The sequence below is a fragment of the Chiroxiphia lanceolata genome, chromosome 10, assembly GCF_009829145.1.
Source record: "Chiroxiphia lanceolata isolate bChiLan1 chromosome 10, bChiLan1.pri, whole genome shotgun sequence".
In the NCBI taxonomy this organism is placed as follows: Eukaryota; Metazoa; Chordata; class Aves; order Passeriformes; family Pipridae; genus Chiroxiphia; species Chiroxiphia lanceolata.
In genome coordinates this window covers 7,364,090-7,387,033 of record NC_045646.1, presented here as the reverse complement: position 1 = coordinate 7,387,033, position 22,944 = coordinate 7,364,090, and the positions used below count along the sequence as shown (strand labels likewise).

Genomic DNA, 22,944 nt, shown 5'->3' with positions numbered 1-22,944 from the left:
ATCTGTTCACCCAGCAGTGATAAGGTGACCCATAAAAGCCATTAACTCATGTCAGCCTATACCATTCTCCCTGGCTCGATCCTTGCTCTTCAGCCATCCAGCAATCCTTCCACAACAACCTTCAACAAGCAGTTTCCTTTTTTCCCCTTCTTCATCATACTAAGCCTGCTACAGAAAGTAGCAACCTCACTAACAACAGTATCAATAACTTTATATATTGCTAAAAATCTTAGATATGCAGCAGTTATTGGGAAAATACTTATTTTAGTATTTGTCCACCAAGACCCTTCTTTCTTCTGAGAAGTTTTACATAGAATATCATGAGTTAGATGAAAGACTTATAAAATCCCCTGAAAATCACTAAAACATGAATTTACACGCACTACTTGCTTTTTAATGTTCAAGAACCCTTCCTTTGCTTTCTACTCCCACATCTGACAGTGTAGATAGATAGTCATAGGTCTGGGCAAGCACTTATGTTTTAATTCTGCCTTCTGAAAACACAGGAGCTATCTGAGGTAATAAAACCTCAGTAATGAAAAAGTATTTGCCTAAAGTGGTAGATATAATCCTAATAATGCAAAGATACGGAGGTATTTTCCTTACTTAGTTCATCTTCCACCAGTTATCTGACACAAGGCACTGAGGAAGAAAAAACCTTACCATTTCCTCTCCCTTTCACTTAAAACTTTAAATGCTAGAAATCACACAATGAAAACTAGTATTACTAACTTGTTTCACATATATTAGGTCACTGAACATCACTGATGTTCTGAAGGAGTAATTTCTGCCAACTGACATAAGGCACTTTTGCTGACTTTAACAGCTATTTGAGCTTAACTGCCACACACTTTCTTTCAAGTGACTGGAATCAACACAACCATTGTTTATTTTTATTCATTTCCATCAGCAAACAGCAGGATGTCTATTCCATAGCTCAGTCACAATTTGTCAGTATGCATTTAAGACCATGAACACTGTCCTAAAATTGTTTAATTGTCAGGTGTGGATTTCATAGAATTGTCAACAAGGTTCTTATCAGGTGTTTCATAATGATACCAAGGTCCATCTCCCCGGTGTCTCATCAGTCTGCGTGCCTCCAACTCCATCAGCCTGAAAAAAACCCAACAATAGACACACTCAACAGGGAGTTTATTGATGTATTGATTGTTTAACATCAGGGCATTACTGACATTAGCAATGACTTTAGCATCTGTGCTTTATAAATACTGCTCAAACACAGGTAATACCAAAATGTGAAGGGTTCAACTAAAACACGAGCTATTATATCCTTCCATTTTATTTTTTTTTCAGCAAGTTATTTTGCAAAGGAGTAATAAAAATACTTGCAGGAGTTTTGTCTTAAGTTCTTGTCTAGCTGAAAGCATTAGCAGGAGCAAGAAGAGCTGTCCACTTGCTGACTCAGGAAGACTGAGCTATACCTTTATAAATACCAAGTGTTTTGAAGAGCCCCTGTTATTTTACAAGACTGCCTTGGATTGTTCTGGTAATCTTAATACTGAAAGGGCAGAGACAACATATACAGTAACTTCCACCCTGGCAGCAGCACTCAGGGTCAGGTGATATAGGACAGCACTTTATGTCAGCATCCAGCTCAGTATGTTAAGCAAAATCAAAGAGTCAACTAGAGTGTGCATCAGTATTTTAAAACCATCAACTACAGAATGTACCTCATTTCAGTTTTCTTCGCTTCCATGTCAAGCACAGCCATCTGTTTCTCATAGTCCTTCTCAGGGGGGTCAAGGATGTAACGAGCGATCCAGCGACTGATGGGGTGCTGGAAAATAGAAAAGCAGAGATTATTCATTTTCCAAGTAGAAATGTCATCGTGGCTGAATAATTTCGTATATTCACAGTCCTGAAAAGATGTTGTAGACGTTATAAGTGCTGCCATTCAAACCATAATAGTAAAGTTAAAAACATGTACAACTATTTGTGAGGTCAGAACTCTAAAAAGCCATATTTCTTTTGACATTTTTAATACCAAGATAACCTGCAGATGGCTGTTCTGTAGCAAGATTAAAAGTTAATGGAAGACACGATTTATTTTCTTTCTGTTGAAGTAAAGTTCCTTAAACTGCCACTGTAATCACTGAAATGGACCCCAAACCCTACTGTAAATAGTAACATTTCAAACTTTTGCTTCCACATAGAGGGCATTTCACTAGGAACAAAAGTCTAAATGAGTTGAAATAGTCACAATCATATTGCTGAATTCAATTACTTCCTACCAGAAACAAAACAGTGCTTGCAGCAAGAAGCCAGGGACTAATTTTAAGAAAACATAATGAAATTAAACACAACCTTGAATTTCTGACTATAAATATCTTCAATTCTAGATACAAAAGCATGTGTGATATTGGACTTTAAATACTGTTTAAATATTGTTTGCTGGCAAACAATACAAAATAAAGAAATGTCACCTTAAACTCTTAAGATGTTGAAGAAAAGAAACAAAGACAAAAAATGCATGCTATGAATACTCGGCATATAGCTCCAGCATAAAGTTACAGAGCATTTGCATCTATCTGTGTCAATAAACAGATTTCCTACAGCAATAAGCATGGTCCATAAAGCTGAAAAAAAGTAAGTTTACTCCAAAAGTATCATCAAGAGAAAGGCTGTTTGTAACATGCCACTCTCTTACATGTTACACTCACTTTGTAGTATTCCCAGTACTCTGGAACATAACCTTCGGGAATCTCTGCAAGTTCAGCTTCACCTGACATGGAAAGGAAGGGAGGAATATTTAATCCTATGATTGTTTTTCAAAAGTACCTTATATTCTGCCTTTCACATTAGGAAAAGATCATTAGGTCATTATTTCTCACGGAGAGTAATTAATCCCTCAATGTGAGCTCTAACTGGACTTGCCATTTTTTCCAGACACATCACACTACATGTACAGATCATGCTGTAGCCCACAGACTTTAGCTGACACAACAAATGCCACTTGTGTACACAAGCCACACACCAAAGGGGTGAAATTAGCAGCTATACAGAAGAAACAACTTGTATCAAGTCCACAAAAATGCCCTGTAAAGTACAGGAAATGAAAGCATGGATTTTTCCTAATTTCTTTATTAAATTAATCACATATTATTACAGCAATAGATTCAACACACGTATTGCCAAGCAGAATTTTGGCATCTTTGCTGGATTAAAGGTGACAGTTGCTGTCTTGTTAAAGTAGTACATAAAGCAAGGTAATACAGACTCCTCATGTGAACACAGAAGTGTTCACTAAACTTCACTGATGTTTGAAAGACTGTCAAAGGATGGATTATATTTTTTTTAAAGCAACAACTAAAGAAAATATACTGGTAACATCTTCTATGCACTTACACAATATTATTGTAACTGTGAAGCCTATCTCATAGTCTTCCAAAGACAGAGCCTTAAAAGATCCCTTTTTTTTCTATCCAGCATGATGAGTTCCCATTTAATAATTCTGACATTGTACTTTGCTTAGCCATGACAGAGCACTCACCAATGAAGATGTTGACATATGTTATGAACAGTGCCGCTGGTATTCCCGTCAGGAATATGTAGAATCTCTGTAGAGGGGATAAAAAGAAACAGTATGGGAAACTCAGAACCCGGACAAAATTTAGATGAGGTTTGTCTGAAAATGGTGCAGCAGCTAGTAATTCTTAGATTTGCATTGTTAGGTTAGAAAGGGATGCTGTGCGTAAACAGTGCTGTTTGAAATGAGTTAATTAATGAACCAGAGCACACAAAGAGTGATGCTGTGTCAGTTCCAGGAGCCTGTTCAGTGCAGCTTTCCCCTCTCCCAGCAAGGTCTGTCCCTGCAGGAGGGACAGCAACACTTCCCTGAACGCTGCCTCAGCATCTTGGGATGCCTGAAATGAGGCAGTGACACCAGTGCAATAATCCAACACCAGCTCTGGTGGCTGTGCAAGGCAGATAAAGGAAGCCTGATGCCGTGAAGGGGGTTGTATCAAATTGGCTGTCACCTGTCATAATAGGCTTTACCCAAAACCTGGCTTTGAGGGGTCAAATTCAGGTCAGTCTTCCTAAATCTCATCTCTGGTGTTAGTGGTTTAGGTAACTGAAGGCAAATCCTGCAGGAGAGTAACTAATACGTTTTAAAAAGGAGGATGGAGTGGAAAGCATTATGGGTTATGCATATATGAACACCGATATGTAATTCAAGAATGCTATTACAGCAGTAATTTAAGTACCTATCCCAACCCTTGATATTTAGCCAGTCTTTTAAATTCATCTGCCCCTGATTTTACAGCATGTGACAAAAAATTCTTAAAGAGGACCTGCAATTCTTGTTCGTCTGAATAGTGCCAACCATATTTTAGATGCTGTCACATCAACAGTATAGAAAGTTGTATTTTAGACACTCTTACACCATTTTCAAGGAGTGTTTTACACCAAATGCAATAACTTTGTTTTTAACTCACCAACAAGTTCAGAAATCGAGTATCATAAAACTTTGTTGCCTTGATAATAAACATTCTCTTCCCATGGTCGCTGCTGTGTCGCACAGGAACTGAAAATTGAACCGAAGTGTTATGTTTGTGTATCCCATCGGTGATTATGCCAGGACAAGGTCAAACACACACGTGAGGAAAGAAAAAACCAACTATACAGCAGTGGCTGAGTTGTTCCGAGCTGGTTTTCTGGAGCTTATCACTGTTCATCTGGACTATTTTCCTATTTTACCAGTACGAACCTATTTTTTTTCTAACTTTAGACATGGATCTACTTCCACTTGTAAGTCCCAACAAGTAAACCACTGAATGTCTCCCTACAGGGCCAAGTAAATTGACAATTAGCATGTCAAGAAGGTCAGCCTCCCGCCCATTTCCATCAGTGTTTTACCCCAAAAAAGGCAGTTTTTCATAGGAACGGGAACACGCTGCAACTGTTTAGCCCTCGGCTCTCCCCGCGGCCTCTAGCCCGCTCCCCAAGGTCACCTCCCCCCCGGCACACCCGCCCCGCCGCTCCCCCACCGAGGCTGTACCGAGGGTGCCGGGGAGGCGGGGGGCGATCCCGGAGATCCCGGTGTTCCCGGTGATCCCGGTGCTGCCCGCCCGCCGCACCGTCCAGGCCGCGGCCGCCCTCAGCAGCCGGCTCATGGCCGCCATGGCTGGGACTGGCACGGGGCGGGGCCGGCGGCGCCACTTCCCGCCGGGGGGTGAAGCCGGGACGCCGCCATCTTGGAAAAGGGCAGGTCCCTCCCAGTGCTCCCTGTGATACCTAAGGGCGGGGTTGAAGCTGGGCAGGCGCCATCTTGGCAAAGGGCAGCTCGTTCCCGGCGCTCCCGGCGCTGAGGGAGGTGCGGGGCGATGGCGGCGGCCGCGGTGGTGGGATCGCTGGGCCGGCGCCTCACGGCCGCGCTGCGGCTGCCCCGGGCTCGGCCGGGCCCTCCCGGGTACGCACCGCGCCGGGGGGGCTCTGCTCGAGCACTGCGGGGAGGTGGGCGCGGTTCCCGGGAGGATGGAGAGCCATTGGCGGGAGGAGGTTGTCCGTGTGTCCTCGTGTCCGTCTGTCCTGGCTCCTCAAACCTGAGCGCTGCAAGGTGGTGTGTGGCCTTAGGCATCGTGTGAGGGCAGTGTGAAGGATTCCCCGTGCCTGTCACAGTTCTGCAATACTTGTGCCCGTGCTCCCAGCGCGGGGGTTTTGTGCTTTACCGCGTGTTCACGGCTTTTGCCATTAAGGCACAAGGGAGGTGATGGAGTCTCCCTCTCTGGAGACATTCCAACCCCGCCTGGGTGTGTTCCTGTGTCACCTGCTCCAGGCGACCCTGCCTGGGCAGGTGGCTTGGAGTGGGTGGGTCTCCAGAGGTCCCTTCCAACCCTGACAATTCATTGGTGTATTCTTGTACAGCATAGCTCAGAGTTAATCCTTAATTTTTAATTGTTATTGTCTCTTGAGTATAGAAAGTTCATAATTAGATGAGACGAGGGAAAGGAGAAAACACAGAGATGACATTTTTGTGAATAACCAAACCCATGTCTTTTCCCCCCAGCCCATGGTCTGTCTGTAGATCCTGTGCCTTTGTGAATAAAAGAAACATTCTCCTTCAGCTGAATGTTAGTTTTCTTACCATACGTGGCTTTCCTTCTAATTTTTATGCAGGTTGGTGCTGAACCTGTTTCACAAAAACCTGTCAAAAGCTGAACCCCTCCATCAGGTGAAGTTCCTGCACACGACTGTGTCTCGGAGGGGTCTGGAGGAGTTTTTTGATGATCCAGGAAACTGGGGAGAAAAAAGCGTCAAGTCTGGTGAGTTATATTTAGCATTTCTGGTAATGATCTTCGAGCCACTTGTGCTCAGCTGAAATCTGACCTGTTTTTTTGCATCAGAGAGTATTCATAGCTACATAAAACTTATTTTTCTGTATGTATATATACATACATGTGTTTGTGCATTTTTATGCTTGTGTGTGCTCAGTGTTTGTGAAAGCAAATAGCTCTTGGGCAGCAAAATGTTTTGCTGTAAACCCTCTGCCTTGTTCTGAAGTGAGACTGTGTCACAGAAGAGATGTTCTTTGATTAAATATATGGTCCTATGGAACAAAAGTAATTCAATGTAGATTCATCTTACAGCTTTCCCTGTTACCAGGCTTTCGGAAACACCAATAAACACTACGTGTAATTGCCTTTTTTGTGTATTTTGTATATTTAAAGCAAAGCTGAATATCCCCAAGGATAGCTTTCCAAGTAGTAGTATTTTCTTTAAAATGATCCTTGTTCTGTTGATTCAGCTAAGCCTAATAGAAACACTTTTTTTTTCTTTCAGAATAAGAGAACTTTGTTCTACTAAATCATTGGGGTTTGTTTCTGTTTATTTTTATTTTTTACAGGGGATGCATGGAATATAAAGCAGCTGAGGGGCAAGAGTAGTGAAGACTTGCACAAACTTTGGTAAGTTTTAGTGAAGAAGCTTCCCTTCTTTCAAAGCAGCTCTGCACTTTTTATTGAAATGTGGCTGGTGAACTTATGAGCCAGTGACTTCAGTCTGCCACCCAGCTCTGCAGGCTCCAGCCTGCTTTAGGCTTGGAACAGCCCCAGTTCTGGCCCTGCTCGGAACACAGAAGCTCTGCTGCAGCTGGCTGTGGGATAGTTGTGTCTGGGACAAAGGTTTGGTATGAAGATGCTGAGCCTGAACCCTCTGGGTTGTTTGAATTGGACAGAGTTGGTTTTAAGAGCCTTCTGGTGGGGTCAGACACTGTGTTAGATCAGGGTGCTCAGGTCTGTGTTTATTCTGATCTTGACAGTTCTCTGAGGCTGGAGGTTGTATCACCACTCCAGGCAGTGCCAGGGCTAAAATAGCACTTAATCATTACTGTGAAGAGTTTTTTCCATTCTGTCCTTTTGCTGTGCGCCTGTAAGAAGAATCTGGCTCTGTCCAGGTAGGGGAAGACAACACTAAGCCTTCTTTATTCCAGGCTAAGTAAACCTGCCTCCCTCATCCTCTCCTTGTGTGTCTGCCCTCCCCTCCCCACCTCTACTGGGCTTTCTCCAATTGCTCAGTACCTTTTTTCTTCTTCATATGAAGCCAGCAGGTATAGGAGGTGGGATTTTACTGTGCTCTATCCAACAGGATAGTAAGTGAATAACTGCTAAGGTGTCCAGAAGTTGTTTTTGAGTTACTGTGTTCTCTGACCTAGGTATGTCCTGCTGAAAGAAAGAAACATGCTTTTAACTATGCAGCAAGAAGCAAAACGACAACTCAAGCCTATGCCAAGTCCAGAACGGTTAGAAAAGGTAATTTGTTCATGCTACATAAAAATACAACTCTTAAGTAAAATCGCTCAGTGAAAGATGAAGTGTTTGTAAACTTGTTAAAGAGCTTTTCTTTACATTATTCCTGATTTTAGTGTATGCACAAACACTGCTCAAGTCATATTTTGGTCACAGCAGCTTTCTCATCAGCCAGTGAGCATTACTGGGGCTGGGACCAGACTCCACAGTGAAAACTAAAATAACAAACAGCCAGTACAGATGACCTGACAGAAATACATACAGCAAACCTTCTGCTTGCTTCCCCTGCCTCCTCCCCACCCCTGCCTCAGAGCTTTCTGCATTAGCCAGCTGGTCTTCAAACAAACATCAGACCATCAGTTATTTCATATCTGTCCTGTTCTCAAGTGAGGTTTTTAAAGCACTAGTGTGTTTTACCTTTGTTTTTCTTTTAAATTTTGTCTTAGGTCTTTATTTGAGATTTTTAAATTGTTGGCATTGTTTTTTGTTTGGCCATCCTGAAACTATTTACCATTTCCAGGTAGAAGAGTCTATGAAAAATATAGACTTGGTTGTGAAAGAAAGAGAAGTTGCTTTGAGGCTTTTACAAACTGGCCATGAAAAGCCAGTACCTGGAGAGTGGAGATACGACTTCTTGGGACGCACCTTCTGGTATGGAAAACTTCTTTTTTTTTTTCTATACGTGAATTTTTCTTGCGGTGAGTCTCTACCAGAAAATCCTTAACTAATCAGGGAAGAATCCATGTATGGCATAGAACCAAATGTATTTCCAGTGCTTCTTGAGTTTTGGCTTTTTTTTTTTTTTTAATGTGATTATAATTGTTGCTAAACAATTCAATGGCAAACTTCACCAGTAATTATAACAAAATTAGTTCCATGTAACTAATTTGATTTCTGTGCTCAGAAATCTGTTACACATGAATGAATCAAGTTGAACCATCTAAACTTTCCTAGTTACAATGCAAAATGCACATATTCAGGGACAACAGAGTACAAACAGCTGTTTGGAATTCTCTACTACTCTTGATATTTAAGTTAGGTAGAAGCTTCTAACTTTTGAATTATTTGTTGTCCAGACACTTTCAGTAATCTGTCATTTCAGGTGATGATGCTGAAGGCTCTGGCAGGACCTATTATTTCATTACCAGAATTTCACCCTCATCATATTGGCATTGGAAGCACTTAATTACAGTGTTCAGCTCTTCAGTAACAGTGTAGATAACACAAGATCAAATGTTACAATAATGGTGACTTTTCAGTTATTATCCACTTGTTTCCCCCTTAAATGTAAATGAGCAGAGTACTGAATGCACTGACCACTAGATTTACATCTCTGGGGATAAGGCTTCTGTGAACCTCTTTCTGCCTGGAAACATTGTCAAAAAAGAAGGCACTGCCCACGTATTTTAAGTCCAGTCCCCAGTTAAAGCAGGGAGGGGGCAGAGAACAGGGAATGGTCATTAAGCACATGCAGAAACTCTGGAATACACATAGTAGTAGGTCTGACACTCTCTGGATGTACTGGAGTCTGTAGGTAAGTCTGCACAAACCATCTGTGCAGCCCATGTGCAAGAGGAACCCTGAACAGAAATAAGAGTCTGTATTTAGGGGGAAAGGCTTATGTTCTGGAAGACTTGCACTTGACAGGACACTCCAACACCTAAAAGAAAATGGTAGTAGAAACAAAACTCTTTGGACACTGTTTGTTCACATCAGCTTTGGGAAGTTTTCTTATGAAGGAGTAACTTTAAACTAAAATTGCAAATAATGACTGTTTATACTGGGCCCAGCATTCAAACATCTACAGTTTTTAAAGCAAGACTACTCTGTACAGAAAGAGGTTGAGCTACACAGGAGATGCAGTTACAAACCAAGCCAGCAAGGGCTGGAAATAAATACCCCCCCACAAATTCTGCACTCTACCAGACCAGTTTATCACTGTACCGAAAGCAAGAGAAACTGGTAGAATCCCAGAATGAAGACAGTGTATACATTCTGTAACCCCTTTTATCTGTCCCCAACAGGTACAGTTACAAGGAATGGCCAATACCATGGCACTTAAATGAAAGACACAAAAAGAAGAGATTCTATTACTTACCTTTTGTGAATAAGTTCATCAGGTAAAAAGATTTTTTTTGACATTGAAGGTTATTTTCTGATCTGTTCTTCAGTCCTCCTTATTCCACTTTACAAGGAAAAATAGTAGTAATCTTTTGTTGTTTTTACAGCTAGTAGACTGAAAATGAGGCTTTTTAAAATTGCTCCATTTCTTTTTTCTCTTCCCACCTTAGTTACTAAGAGAGGTGGTTATGCAGTTGCACTGTAAAAGTAACTTCACATGCAGACTACCAAAGGTCTGCCAGAGGTGAAATTTCTGTAGAATTCAGAAGCAGAAGGGAAAAAGAATTGCTTTGTAAGCTTTTTTACTTATCAAAAGCAAATGAATTCTAAAACTGTTAATGCCAAGAGCCTCTGTCTGATTAGGGGGGTGAGCACATTAAGGTGGTCACAAGCTGTGTGGAAATTAATTAACAACACCCACTTCTCTGTTTTAGACTCAGACTTGAAAAATTCTTACGGAAAAGGGCAAGAAGCCAAAACCTGGAGAGGACGAGGCAGAAGGTCTTGGAAAGGAAGTTCCCTCACCTCGCCCTGAAGTCTCAGAGCCAGTAACCCGCTGGAAGAGCCCTGCAAGCAAGTGGTCAGGTGTCTGTGACTGAACATGAAACATGTTCTGCAACCACAAACAACTCCATGAGCATTCCAGAGCCTCCTTCTTTTTTTAATCCCACATTTGACTTAAATAAACGTGTGATCTGGAATTAAAAAGCAGCTTTGGTGCCTAAATGAAATCATAACATTTGTTTCTAGAACCATCTGATAAATGTGTTAGCCAGCAGCTGTAAGAGTGAGACATCCACCAGTACCAGTGAAGAGCAGCAGCAGAGTGCCAGGTGACAGTATGAAGCGTAGGGATGGTGTTTACCTGGCTTAGTTTAACAAAGATGCATTAAAACCAGACAGAAATGTGAAAGCATCTGAACCTCACATAAACTTTTGCCCTGTTCATATTTTTCTGAACATTTTCCCTGAGTTACAGGTAAGTTACCCAAGGTACATTTGCTTTCTGCATAAATGCATTGGAGAACAGGCTCTTCCTCATGGCAGACTGAACTTTTCCCCTCCTTTAAGTGTGGCTTCTTAGAGAGTATGAAATACTCAGCATGGGAACTTTTAATGCAGTCCTCAAACCTAGATTTCTGCAACAAATTCAAACACTTGTACAGTGGTTTTTTGCAGTGCAAAACATCTGAAGGAAGACTGCAAGAGTTTTCTGTGAAACTGAAGTAGAAAGGTACCACTGCTGCTCTCAGTGGATGGCAATACCTACTTCATGAAAGCTTTTACACCTCCTTGTAAGGTTGTTTAGAAATTTAGACTAAAATCACAAATACCAGTCTTTTAGGAGGCAAGTGTGCCCAGCAATATACTCTGGTAAAACACTGCAAGGGAACCCATAGTTTGCAATCAGTTTCTACCTCCATCATTCTGACCCTCAGTTACTCCTCTGCATCACATGAAATACCCACTGCCTAAACACAAAATCTTTACAGTAGTGAGAAAACCCCCAAAGTGTTTTGCTCTCCCTCTGCTGCTGGAATATTCACAGACATTACCATCGTACAGCAATTCTTTTAGGATACACAGAAGATAAAAGTTGGTTTGACATGATGAAATCTAAGCACAGGTCACAGAAGGAAAGTTTAAAATGCATCACTCACTGCAGGGTACCAAGGTACAAATTCAGCTGACATTCCATGTTCCACTTGGATGTGAACTAGACTGAGTCTTTCTCTTCCAGAATGACAAGAGCTGGTGACTTAGATCACTTAGGGCTGCTGACTGCAGTTTGTCTCATTTTGAGAGAGAAATATGGTTTATCATCATAGCTTTGAAAATCTGAGTCAAGTAACTTCATCTCAAGAGCAGCTCCTGGTTTTGATAAAGACACAAGCAAGCTGGTTTGATAAATTACTTTATTGTTTGGAGGTAACGTGAAACGTTTCAAATAGAGGCCTCATATTTACCCACAAGGTCTTTTAGGATATAAAAATGTAGCAGTACTGTTTACTTTATGTTTATTCTTTTTAGATCAGTTAAATGCTATTTGGTTTTCCACAGCTTTTGAGATAAGGAGCAAAACTTCACTGTGTCCCAGAACAGACCACCACACAGTTGTAAATTAAAGTAAGCTTAACAGCAATGTTGAGCTGCATCTTCACAGCCAGTTCCTGCTGAACAAAAAAATAATCATCCCCATTGCTGTGACCCTGAGAGCACCTTCCCCATGCAAACACAGGCACTTACTGACCCTGCTGGGAGTCCCCAAGGGATCCAGACCTTGGGCTGCCCCTGGGAGTCACAGCTCCCTGCAGCAACGTCAAGCCACACCCTGATGGCTTCTATTCCTGTTCTCCCACGTACTGGAGAGGCAATTTTTTTATCTCAATTTCCCTGGCTTGAACAAGTTTTGCTTCTCACCTACATCACAAAGGCATTAAATACATTCTTAGAAAGCAGGTGGAAAGCAGTGATTGCTGACTGAAATGAAACTGCTCCTTAACAAAAAAATTAGCAAACCAGTGCTTAATATAACATTCACTCAATGGAATGTAACACTTCTGTGAGACAGTAAAAGCTTACACCGAACTACGTCACTGAATACAAACTTTCAACTTTTAAAACAACAGACTACCTTTCTCTGCAAGTACTCACAAAACTCCTCAAATACAAAAGACCAAATTTTATTTCTTTAAGAGAGGATTAAGAGCAATTTAAGGCCAAAGTACCAGCAAGGAAGACTAATATGTGTAAGTAGACAAGAAATATTTAATAAATAAGCACAGGCATTTGCAAGGTTATGCCTCTATCTATTAGCTAACCTGTAAAGCTGTTCCCAGGAAAAGATACTAGAGAAAATAGACATTTATACAAAATTATAAAATGCTTGTTACATGAATTATTGCTTTACAAGGGATGTAAACATCCTTTTTCTATTATAGTACCAATTAGGTCTCTCAAAATTTCTAAGGTTTGTTAAAATGGAACTTGAATTATGCAAAAAACCCATTATAAACTTTCTACAAAAAAGAGTCCATCCCATTCCTGAGTATGCTAAAGCTATAAAACAGAAGGAGCACCGAGCAGGCAGCAGTTTTCACAGTAAGAGGTCTTAAGGACATTTTCTTTCTACACACTGTTTCCCTCCTTCTTCATATTCTTGTTTAGAAATCCACATCTGTTGAAAAGTACCCTATTAAAAAAAAAAAACAAACCCAACACACAATCAAAAAAAAATAATCAGAAAACAAATGAAGATTAATTGAAACATGATTAGCTTTTCCTAGGCAGGAAAACAAGCAAGTCTTTACACTGAGGTAATAGGACTTGACCTGCTTAACTGTCTCTTCCTTGATTTTTATTTTGCAGGGATTAAACCCAAGACAGGAAGTGCAGTACCAAATGCTGATTTCAATCTCTCTTTTCCATGCTGATCAATTAATCCCCACAAACCGTTTCAGCACTCAGTACTTGTAGAATTAAGTTCAGGAATATGATGCAGAAACATGTTTGCTACTTTCACGTCCTACTAGACACACGTAAAGGCTGCATTTCAAGCCTGCACCTTTCCATTAAAAATGGGACAATGAGGCAAGATATGTTTTCTCTGGAAATGCTCCTATCTGTTTTTGAAATAGATCCTCCTCACCTCACCATGAGGATGGTCAAGGAGACTGTGATTGCTGCATTAGCACAAACCCTGCCAACACCCACTCATGGGGAATTAGATTTTTGGGTGACAGTTCTGCTTAGCATGGAAACACAGTAACACAGGTGTACTAACCAAAGAAGCCAAAATGGAGCCACCAATCCATGAGCTGAACCTCCGCTCCACAGTCGTGTTGTTCGCGATCAACTTCAGGCGCATGCTCTGAGCAGGAAAGGGGGCAAAACAGAATCATCACACAAATTGTAGGCTGGTGACCATCAGGGACAAGAAGCACAAGAACTTGGGGTATATACCAAAATGCAGGTGGAAAAGGTCCATTTTATTACATTTGCAATACTGCTCATCCGCCCTCTGTTTAGAACCCAAGAACAGCTGCAGTGGGACAGGACACATTGTGGCTTTTACCTCTTCTCCCAACAGGGAGCAGAAGCAAATGCTTAAGGCAAGGAATAGGGCAGGTGGAGAGCAATAACATCACAGTATATACTGTCCTCTCCAACACTGCACTGGGACTAAATGTCTAATGTTGCTGGACTTAATTAGCCTAATTTTTTTTGGAGCCATTTATTTTTTGCTTTCAAAATGCCTTGTAGCAGTAAAATCTTTGAAATTCAAGGAGTTCCTCCTCAGCAGTGAATAACTACCTTTGTCAGTTTTTCCTAACATTCATCATTTCAGAGTTGTTACAAGCAGAACATTTTTCCTTGAATATATAAAAATTCAAGAAATACCATAAGCTATATCTACTTTCAAGAACATTCGACATTAAGTTATTAAAAAAATATATGTAAGTATGTTAAATCACCGGGTTTTTGTTTATGAGTAAGTTGAGTTGTCTGTAGAATTGAGGAAAAACAATTCTTACAACAAAGTGACAAGATCTCAGGCAGAATGACTGAATGTGCCTCAAGTTAGTCAGCAACACTTCAGAAGAGGGGCCATCAAGGGAAATACTGAGTGTTGCTTAAGGACAATTGCAGAATTTAGGATCACAGTCTGAAAGCAGGAGTGGAGCAGTAAAAGACTGAAGAAATATTGGAATTTATTTTGTATAAAATCTTTTCAAGACTTCTTTCTTTTCTTTAGAGAAGGAGATTTCTTACCCTGCAGAAATCTGTTCAGCTGTTTGGTTCCTAACAAAGTCAAGGTTATGATACATGCTTGTGTATTTATGTGGCAGAAGAGCAAAATGGTAAGTACTCAGTGCAGGAATTGAAAGAGTTGTTTTACCGGTGGAGTTTTCTGAGACAGCTCTCTGTTCAATCTGTCTGTGAAACTCTGTATTAGAGTGTTTCCTCCTGCTACAATCACACTGCCATAGAGGCCCTAAAAGGAGAAAAAACAACATTAACAGCATTAACTCTGAAAACAGCTGCTACTCAGCATAGAGAGGGATGGAACATAAGTACATATAGTCAACAGCAACATCACCTGATGCCAACAGTATTATCTCTCCCAATTCAATTAATTATTTAATCACTTAAAAATATTTCAAGATAGCTTAATATTAAACTAATGAAGGAAGAGAGAAGCCACATGATTATCTAATGATAATGATCATTCTAATGATAATCATCATAATGAAACACGATATATACATGGTAATCATCATAATGATTATCATCATTCTAAATGATTTCACAGAACAATTTCTACTGTGGAGAACCCTAAACCTACAGATCTCCCCTGTATCTGAAGTGTTGGTTTTCTCAGAGCTGAATGCAACCACAAAAGAAAACCCCATAGCCCTGCAGCAGTTTTCTATCTCACTAATGCTGCAGGTGGTGAACACACACCATGGCCCAGCTTATAGAGCCTGCCTGACGTGCTGGTTAAGAGGAAAAATTTTTGGAACAACTCCCATGCAGTCTGGATCAAACCTGAATATTTTCAAATTGACACCTGAGAAAGGTAAAGCGTAAATTTTTAAAAAGAAAGTTTTCCTTTAAAACCTCTTCTCTTCCTCCTACTCTCTATAAATTCCATATACTTTCTAAACATAAACTAATTACATCTGCCATGCCTAAAAATCTGAAGGTTACAGTCAAAGTTATGAACATAAAATGCTCATCTGAAGCCAGTCCAGGGCACATTATGCAGTGCCAGCCACAAAATCTGCACATCAGACATTTAAATACAGATAGAAACACTAAGTAAAAAAAAAAATCCTGATTTAGCATTTTGAAAGAAAAAACAGTAATGGTGCATATGCCAATATAAAAATATGTGATACCTACAAAATTATTCTGATGTATTTATCATTATCCTAGTAAATCCACATTTCTTCATCAACAATGTTCTAGTCCCAAAAATACAAATCAGCAGAGAAATATCTATGCCTTAAAATACTCCCAGGCTGACTAACACTTACCGGCCTGATGTCGATATCACACATTCCAACGCTTGTTGTGACAACGTGGCTCACACCCAACATCGTGTTACCAGACAGACCCTGCAAAGAGAATTAGGAATCCACACATCATCTCTTCAGAAGAGCAAGGCATAGAAAAGCCCTGATGAGCTGAAGTTACAAGTATCACTAGAGAGGGAGCCAAGCATTTTTTTAGGGAAGGAAAAAAAAAACCCACTGCTATTTGCCCATTCAGCTTATCACCACCCCCTTGGAACATTTCATCCTTCACTTGCCCAGTCCTAACAAGATAGGGAAACCCTACCCCCAAGAGAACCCCACGGTGCAAATACACACATCCATATCATGAAATTAAGAACATCATACAAAGGAAGCCAAGTGAGAACCTAGCAATGCAAAGCCTTCCAATTCCACCTATCATTGTGGTTTTACCTTTACATTGGAAGGGTCAAACAATCCCTCGGGAATTTTCAGACGCTCCGCACCGAAGTCACAGTTGTAGCCATTGGGGAACTCATAATGAACTGTTGGCATCTGTGCTGCCACCCTGGAGCATAGTGAGAAAGCAACACATTAAAGTGCTCTGTGAACAGGCTGTCAGGTTATCTAAGCAGTGTTATAAACTAAATTTCCAGTGGGAATATTGTGATTGATAAGACTTACACTTTCAATAATAATGATCTCGTCTTGGAATATTAAATAAAAAGCTATCACCTGGATGTACACTCTATCCCTACTTTTATAAATAAACAGTTCTTGTATAAAATTTTCTTCCACAGCAAAACCAGCCAACAGCAATGGCTGAGCACCCCATGCACAACTGGTAACTAAATTCACAAGAAGGAAAAAAGTAACGTACTGTTCATCATAGGTTGAATCTGATACTTGGAGGACAGAAGCTTGGAAGTCCTGAATGACACACTATGGAATTAAGAATAATATGGTTATAAGAATTTCAGTATTCAATTTTATGGAATTTACAGAATTGATACTTTTTAAAGATTTTCTAGTTCTTCAGCAGAAAATCCTTATATAATTGCAAACAAAACTGATTTATGGGACACTTAGGGGAGCTGAGAACAGGAGGAATGATCTACTTACATTGCACATGTAGTTGTGCCAAGACCTGGTGACCTGGGGTAACTTCTCTTTTCTCTTCCAATTTGCAGGGGACCCCTCACGAACTGCCTCCTGGGATTGTAGGATAAATGATCATCACTTAAACATTTAAGTCCCTCTCCAAGAAAACACTTAGTAAATAAAGCTACTTTCCCACCTTTGAAGCAATCATATAGGGAGGAATTATCTCTATGTTCATTTCCTGAAACAATTCCCGGCACTGCATAGTAATAAAGTCTCCTGCAAGTGGTGATTTTACAATACCTAGAGAACAAAAAGGAGATTCAAAATATATTAAAAAACAAAAAAAAACACACAAAAACCCCACTAACCCAGAAAGTACTAAAATCATGAATAAAACCCCACAACTAACTATTTGTCAGTGAACACCACAAGGGTTTTTTTCCCTGCTTAAGGGGAGACACAGATTTTAAAACAACAACAAAACTACAAGCTGAAATCAAGCTAATCCGACCTTGATACTGCAAATGCTGTTACCCATGAAAGTTTTTACCTTGCTGAAGCACATATCCATCATGCACTGGAATAGCAGTGGTGTGTGTTGCTCCACTATCCAAAATGAGACCTGTAGATCTCCCATTAGCAAAGCTAGCCAAAATGTTCAAGGAAAACACTGTAATTTTCACTTCAGAAAAAAATGTCGCCATACAGTTAGAGCATAACTAGGAATGAGGACCCCAATGTGTTACTCCTTGGCTCTACTAAAAGATTTGTCATTTTCCAGTGTGTACCATCTTTTTGTGAAGTGCACAACCTTATAGAGAAAGCAGCATTTAACTTCCATCTGTGAACTAACTTAAACTTCAGATGTACAAAGGTGAGATTTCACATTAACACTATGCAGAAAGCTCTAAGTACATCCAACTCATTTAGACTATGAAAACATGTTATTAGTTTAAAACAATTACAAATATTCTTCTTAAGGCTATGGGAACTTCAAGCTCTAATTACTGTATTTAGTAGTGTGGACAACACCATTTCAGGTCTGTAATATTCTTATCCATGGTATACAATGGAAAATAAAATAAAAATAAAAAAAGAAAGACTTGGCCTCCAAGGAAAACAGTCAGACTGGGAGAACTTCAAAAATGAGCTCTAATGCTTTAAAGTTCAGAAACGGAATTTGTTTACTTCCTTCCTAGATGTTTATGGAAAAATCAATTTGAAAGAAGTCAGACATGCTGTTATACTCAGAATTGCCTAGAATAGGTTTGCCATAATTTCCTGGGGGGAGGAAAAAAAACCCATGCAATGAAACATTTCGAAGGATACGCTGTTAGAACGGCAGTTTTACACAGGAAAAAAGCAGGGATGTTGTAGTGCTCAAACATCAACTCCGTCAGTTTTTCACGCTTTGCTCTTGTATTCCACTAAAAAATAATAAATCCAAACCACAAATAAGTGGCCAAAAGGAAGATGTGTTCGCACAGTAACAGGTTGCTAACACATCAGAATGGCAGACACAGTTTCAAATCAGACCAAAAGATAGATTTCTAGCAGTTTACTTCTTTATAACCTTTTTTATTCCAATTATACTACAAGAAATGAATGCTTATCTATCACACAAAAGTGATACGCATCTTTCCTGTTACAACAAAGATTTCTTTATACTTCTACAGTTCTTCCAGTATCAGTCTCTGAAAGAACTCTCTAAAACAAGTGCCATGCCCTTTCCCAAGGGGAAAGCTACATGAAGTAACTTGCCCAGTGGGAAGAAAAATAAATCCAGATTTTCCAGTTTCCGAGGTATCTTTCTACAGTTCTACTGTAGGTGATTAAGCCAGGATATATCTCAAATATTCAACACATTACTGAAAATGTTTTTTCCAAGCCAATACAATAAGATCAGGTCTGTAAAGAGAATGTTAAGGGGAACTTCTACTCAGACACCCACTGAGCCACCAAACATGAAACAGCCATTGCAAATTCATCTACATTCCACAAGCTGCAATTCAACACAAGGGAATAACGAAAAAGAAAATCCTTTTCATAAGATTTTATTAAAGAAAGGTATAACTTGTGTATGGCATTTCTACCTTTTCCACTCTGACTTCAAGATCTGCCCTTCAAATGCTGAGCATTATTAAATGACAGAAACCTTGTCCACTGATTTTCCCAGAAATTTGCATTCATCCACTTCAGTTGCCTTACAAGACCACTTACAGAAACAAAGACAGAAAAATTAAAACTTCTCCATTATAACTGTTATTCTGTGTCATGTAATAGTAGTTGTAAGGCTGAATGAAGCAGATTTTCAATAGCATTTTATTAAGTGTAACTTACATATAAGACGACCAAACATCTTTTTCCTTTTATTCTAGGCAGTAAAATTTTTTTTTAGATTTTGACTTCTTTTCAGTAAGTAAGAAACAATAGCATATTGGAAATACTTTCTAATACAACTCATATAAACTTTTTCAAATTGGTTTGGTTTTTTTCCAGAATCTGGTAAAGTATTTTGAAATTGTCATTTCTATAGCTAGGATTTAAAACTTGTCACCTAAAAGCCAATGTCAGACTAATGTTTGTAGAGTCAGCAAAAAAGACTTATCAAAATGCAAAGCTCCTTTTACTCACTGGTGCTTCAGACATAAGGACAGGATGCAAACTTGCTTCAGATTTAATGTGCATCTTGTAAGTGTGATCCAGTATTGCCTGGAAACTATCCCAGTCTTCAACTGTAACAAGATTGAGGCAAAGAGATTAGTTACACCTAAGTTTTGGTTTATTTCATAAGTACATAGAGGTTTTCCAATTGTTTTTTTTTTTTGCACAGAGCTCTTTAGTCAAAAGCTATCTCACCACACATAAACCTCTTTTAACAGCTCTGCAGAATTCTCTTCCTTTGTAACTACCATGATTTCAAGAATTATGGGGAAAGTCCACTAACAGTGAAAACCAACAGTATTCCATGCAATTTGTAATTCACGTATCTGTTCTTACAGTTTGTTGACATGAAAGCTATGACCTTCCGCAGCCTGGCAATGCTATTTTAAAATCAGGTAGAAAAAGACAGAGCACCATACTCATTCCATTCTTTAAAGGTGAAATGGCCTCCATATTCTCCCTCGGGACTCTCAGGGCATTGGTGTCTATGTAGTAAGTTGGGCCCCCTTGTTTGCCTTTGTCACCATCTATCTCCATCAGAGTGCTGCCATTGTCTCTTTCCAGCACTACGCCAATGGCTGTTGGAAAATCAACCTGTAAGGCAAAAGGCAAGCAGTACAAGAGGGTTCATAACGTTTTGGATGTTGGGGTTTTTTCCTCATAAATTCAGAGGTTTCCTTATACAATCCAGTTATAACAAAACCCAGTGTATTCTGAAAAGCTGGAACTCACAAACAAGACCCAAGGCACAAATTCATATTGTATTTCCATCGAGGCACGCAGACTCTCACCTTTGGACAGTCCTCGCCTGCATAGCCTGCTCTGACAGTGTACGAGCCAATGTCAAACACCAGAGCCCCAACTTCATCTGAAAAGATTGTTAATAAATGGTGAATGGTTATTGCACTTTTCTGCAACCCTGACCTTTCCCTGCCCACTGCCTGCTTTGCTTGCAAAAGTAGAAAAGTCAAGGGATCGAGGCAAGAAGAAATTTCCCCGTTCAGAACTCCAGTTACCAGAGAGCTACTAGAGGGCTGCAGACAGGCTTTGACTGCAACCCCTTCCTCTCGTGTGAGTAAAAGGGGAATTTTAACAGATGAGGGCGAACGCGATTGCATCTAAACAGATCACAAGATAAAGCTTTCAAAAAGTTCTAACTTAGCGGCCACTCGAAGACGGGCGAGCCCGGAGCTCCCGGGGGGATCGGGATGAGGAAGGTGGGACTGGAAGCAGCGACTGTGCGAGTGAAGGGGCCACAGCACGAAGCGCCCTCATCCCTGCAGGCCCCGATCCCCGCTGAGCTCTGAGCTCTCTAAGGCAAAAACCCGTCTGAAACCAATCCCCGGACACCAGAGCCCACGGGGGGACCCGCACCCGGGTCCCGAAGCACCGAGACCTTCCCCGGCCTCCGGTATCGCCGATCCTGTCCCAGGCCGCGGCCCGGGCGGTCCCGGGGGGGGGCACCTCGGCCCAGAAGGACACAAACAAGGCCCCCGCCGCCGGCTCCCCCTCACGGGTGGGACGCGGAGGGGCCGTGAGGGCTCCGGGCCGGGCTGAGGGAGGCGGGAAGCGCCCGCGGGAGCCGCACGCGCCGCCTCGCGGGGCGGGGGAGGGGAGGGCGGCGCCGGACTCACCTCCCCCGTACACGCCGCCGCTCATGGCTGCCGCTGGGCTGGGCCCGGCCCCGCCGTCCGCCGCGCCCGCACCGCGCCGCCCGGCCGGCCCCGCTCCCCGCCCGCCCCGGTGTCCGCGGACCCCCGCACTCCCTGCCCGCTCCTCCCGCCGCCGACCCGGCAACAAAAGCGCCCCGGCCGCGCTCCCGCCTGCGGCCCGACCCGACCCGCAGCGCCGCCGCCCGCCCGCCAATGGCAGCCCCGCGCGGGCACAGCGGGCCAATCGCGGCCCGAGGGAGGCGGGGCTGTGGCAGCGGAGAGCCAATCCGGAGGCGGGACGGGGAGGGCGGGCAGGGGAGCCGGGGGGGCGGTGTGAGGAGAGAGGCGGGCGGGGAGGGAGGGGCTGCGGGGAGGGAAGTGTAAGGGGAGGCGTGGGCGAGGTGGGGACGGTGTAGGGGAATCACAGAGTCAGAATAGATGAGGGTGGAAGGGAGTACAGTGGGTCACCTGGCCCAACCTCCCTGCCCAGGTAGGGTAGTCCCAGAGCACGTGGCACAGGATTGCATCCAGGCGGTTCTGGGATATCTCTCAGAGTGAAGGAGACTCCACACCCTCCCTGGGCAACCTGCTCCAGCGCGCAGTTACTGCGTAGTAACGAAGCTCTTCCTCATGTTCAGGTGGAACTCCCTGTGCATCAGTTTCTGCCCTTTGCCTCTTGTCTTATTGCTGGGCACCACCGAGCAGAGCCTGGGGGATAGGCCACCACCAGAGCTGAGAGGAGAGGACATAGTCCCAAGCTGCCCCAGGGGACGTTTAGGTTGAACAGTAGAAAGGTTTTCATCATAGAAAGAGTGATTAGGCATTGGAATGGGCTGCCCAGGGCGGTGGTGGAGTCACCGCTTCTGGAGGTGTTTAAGGAAACACTGGATGTAGCACTTAGTACCATGGTCTGCTTGTCATGTTGGGTCATAGGTTGGACTCTAAATATCAGAAGACTTTTCCAACCAAATTGATTCTGTGATTTTGTGAGTCCCCTGCTGCTGGGGGTCTCACTGATCTGTTGGGCTCTTGCACTGAGAATGAAATGTGTATGAAGTATATCTTGATACCCCCACGTTGTGTTGTTCTTTCTCGTTTGGGGCACAGGCCTTGATCCCTGAGGCTGCTGTGCCTGCAGGGCTGGGCAGTTCAGATTTGCCAGCTCAGCTGCCAGTTTCTCAGCTGAACTTGTAATTAGGCTTTCACATCGCCTTGTTTGATGTTGGCGTGCTCAGCCAAACCTGGTGTTCAGCCAGAACAGCCAGAGAAGGGAAACCATAAAGATGCAGGAATTCAAGAAAATGAAAGAGACCTCAGACATAACCAGCAGTTAGCATTAGAGAAGACTAAAATTCTAGCTGGAGAAGAGGGGAATTGGCTTAAAGGGAAAGTGATCCTGGTATGCACCTTCTTCAATTCTTATATGAAGTGAGGGTTTTTTTGGAGGGGCTGGGGAGCTGAGTGTTCTTTTAAAGTTCACATAAGATTTCTTATTTCTTATTATTAATACCTTAATAAGGATCTCCAAGTGACTAGATTTAGTCAGCATAATAGAATATTTTATTTATTATCCTTACGTTTGCCTATAAAATGCTACATAGCATAATGAGTGATCTT

At 41.9% G+C, this 22,944-nt stretch overlaps 3 protein-coding genes across 3 annotated transcripts; 1 reads left to right on the top strand and 2 right to left on the bottom strand.

Moving 5' to 3' along the window:
* Nucleotides 1-866: 866 nt before the first annotated feature.
* On the bottom strand, nt 867-5,163 carry NDUFB5 (NADH:ubiquinone oxidoreductase subunit B5). Its single transcript, XM_032698289.1, has 6 exons — nt 5,021-5,163; nt 4,458-4,546; nt 3,512-3,578; nt 2,682-2,743; nt 1,692-1,798; nt 867-1,113 (listed from the first exon to the last, which is right to left on the bottom strand). The coding sequence occupies exons 1-6, from the start codon at nt 5,142-5,144 to the stop codon at nt 993-995; spliced, it is 570 nt and encodes a 189-aa protein (XP_032554180.1). The 5' UTR covers nt 5,145-5,163; the 3' UTR covers nt 867-992.
* A 147-nt stretch (nt 5,164-5,310) lies between these two features.
* MRPL47 (mitochondrial ribosomal protein L47) lies at nt 5,311-10,612 on the top strand. Its single transcript, XM_032697599.1, has 7 exons — nt 5,311-5,431; nt 6,139-6,284; nt 6,866-6,926; nt 7,673-7,769; nt 8,287-8,417; nt 9,791-9,886; nt 10,322-10,612. Exons 1-7 carry the CDS (start codon nt 5,346-5,348, stop codon nt 10,437-10,439), a joined length of 735 nt encoding a protein of 244 aa, XP_032553490.1. The 5' UTR covers nt 5,311-5,345; the 3' UTR covers nt 10,440-10,612.
* Nucleotides 10,613-11,785: 1,173 nt separating this feature from the next.
* Nucleotides 11,786-21,371, bottom strand: ACTL6A (actin like 6A). The gene is made up of 14 exons (XM_032697593.1): nt 21,310-21,371; nt 20,467-20,543; nt 20,095-20,269; nt 19,646-19,746; nt 18,341-18,438; nt 17,562-17,656; nt 17,205-17,311; nt 17,030-17,119; nt 16,788-16,849; nt 16,361-16,475; nt 15,929-16,009; nt 14,788-14,883; nt 13,672-13,758; nt 11,786-13,080 (listed from the first exon to the last, which is right to left on the bottom strand). The coding sequence occupies exons 1-14, from the start codon at nt 21,332-21,334 to the stop codon at nt 13,000-13,002; spliced, it is 1,290 nt and encodes a 429-aa protein (XP_032553484.1). The 5' UTR covers nt 21,335-21,371; the 3' UTR covers nt 11,786-12,999.
* Between the last annotated feature and the right edge of the window lie 1,573 nt (nt 21,372-22,944).

What these genes read in the sequence shown, in the direction of transcription:
- MRPL47 (XM_032697599.1), top strand. Translation starts at nt 5,346, where the DNA reads ATGGCGGCGGCCGCGGTGGTGGGATCGCTGGGCCGGCGCCTCACGGCC. An exon ending in TTCTTGGGACGCACCTTCTG is followed by an intron (nt 8,418 to 9,790) that starts GTATGGAAAACT and finishes TGTCCCCAACAG; the next exon opens with GTACAGTTACAAGGAATGGC. An exon ending in TTTGTGAATAAGTTCATCAG is followed by an intron (nt 9,887 to 10,321) that starts GTAAAAAGATTT and finishes TCTCTGTTTTAG; the next exon opens with ACTCAGACTTGAAAAATTCT.
- ACTL6A (XM_032697593.1), bottom strand. Translation starts at nt 21,334, where the DNA reads ATGAGCGGCGGCGTGTACGGGGGAG. An exon ending in TGGATATGTGCTTCAGCAAG is followed by an intron (nt 17,312 to 17,561) that starts GTAAAAACTTTC and finishes TTTGTTCTCTAG; the next exon opens with GTATTGTAAAATCACCACTT. An exon ending in GTGATATCGACATCAGGCCG is followed by an intron (nt 14,884 to 15,928) that starts GTAAGTGTTAGT and finishes TTCTCCTTTTAG; the next exon opens with GGCCTCTATGGCAGTGTGAT.
- NDUFB5 (XM_032698289.1), bottom strand. Translation starts at nt 5,144, where the DNA reads ATGGCGGCCATGAGCCGGCTGCTGAGGGCGGCCGCGGCCTGGACGGTG. An exon ending in CTCGATTTCTGAACTTGTTG is followed by an intron (nt 3,579 to 4,457) that starts GTGAGTTAAAAA and finishes TCCCCTCTACAG; the next exon opens with AGATTCTACATATTCCTGAC. An exon ending in ATATGTCAACATCTTCATTG is followed by an intron (nt 2,744 to 3,511) that starts GTGAGTGCTCTG and finishes TTTCCATGTCAG; the next exon opens with GTGAAGCTGAACTTGCAGAG.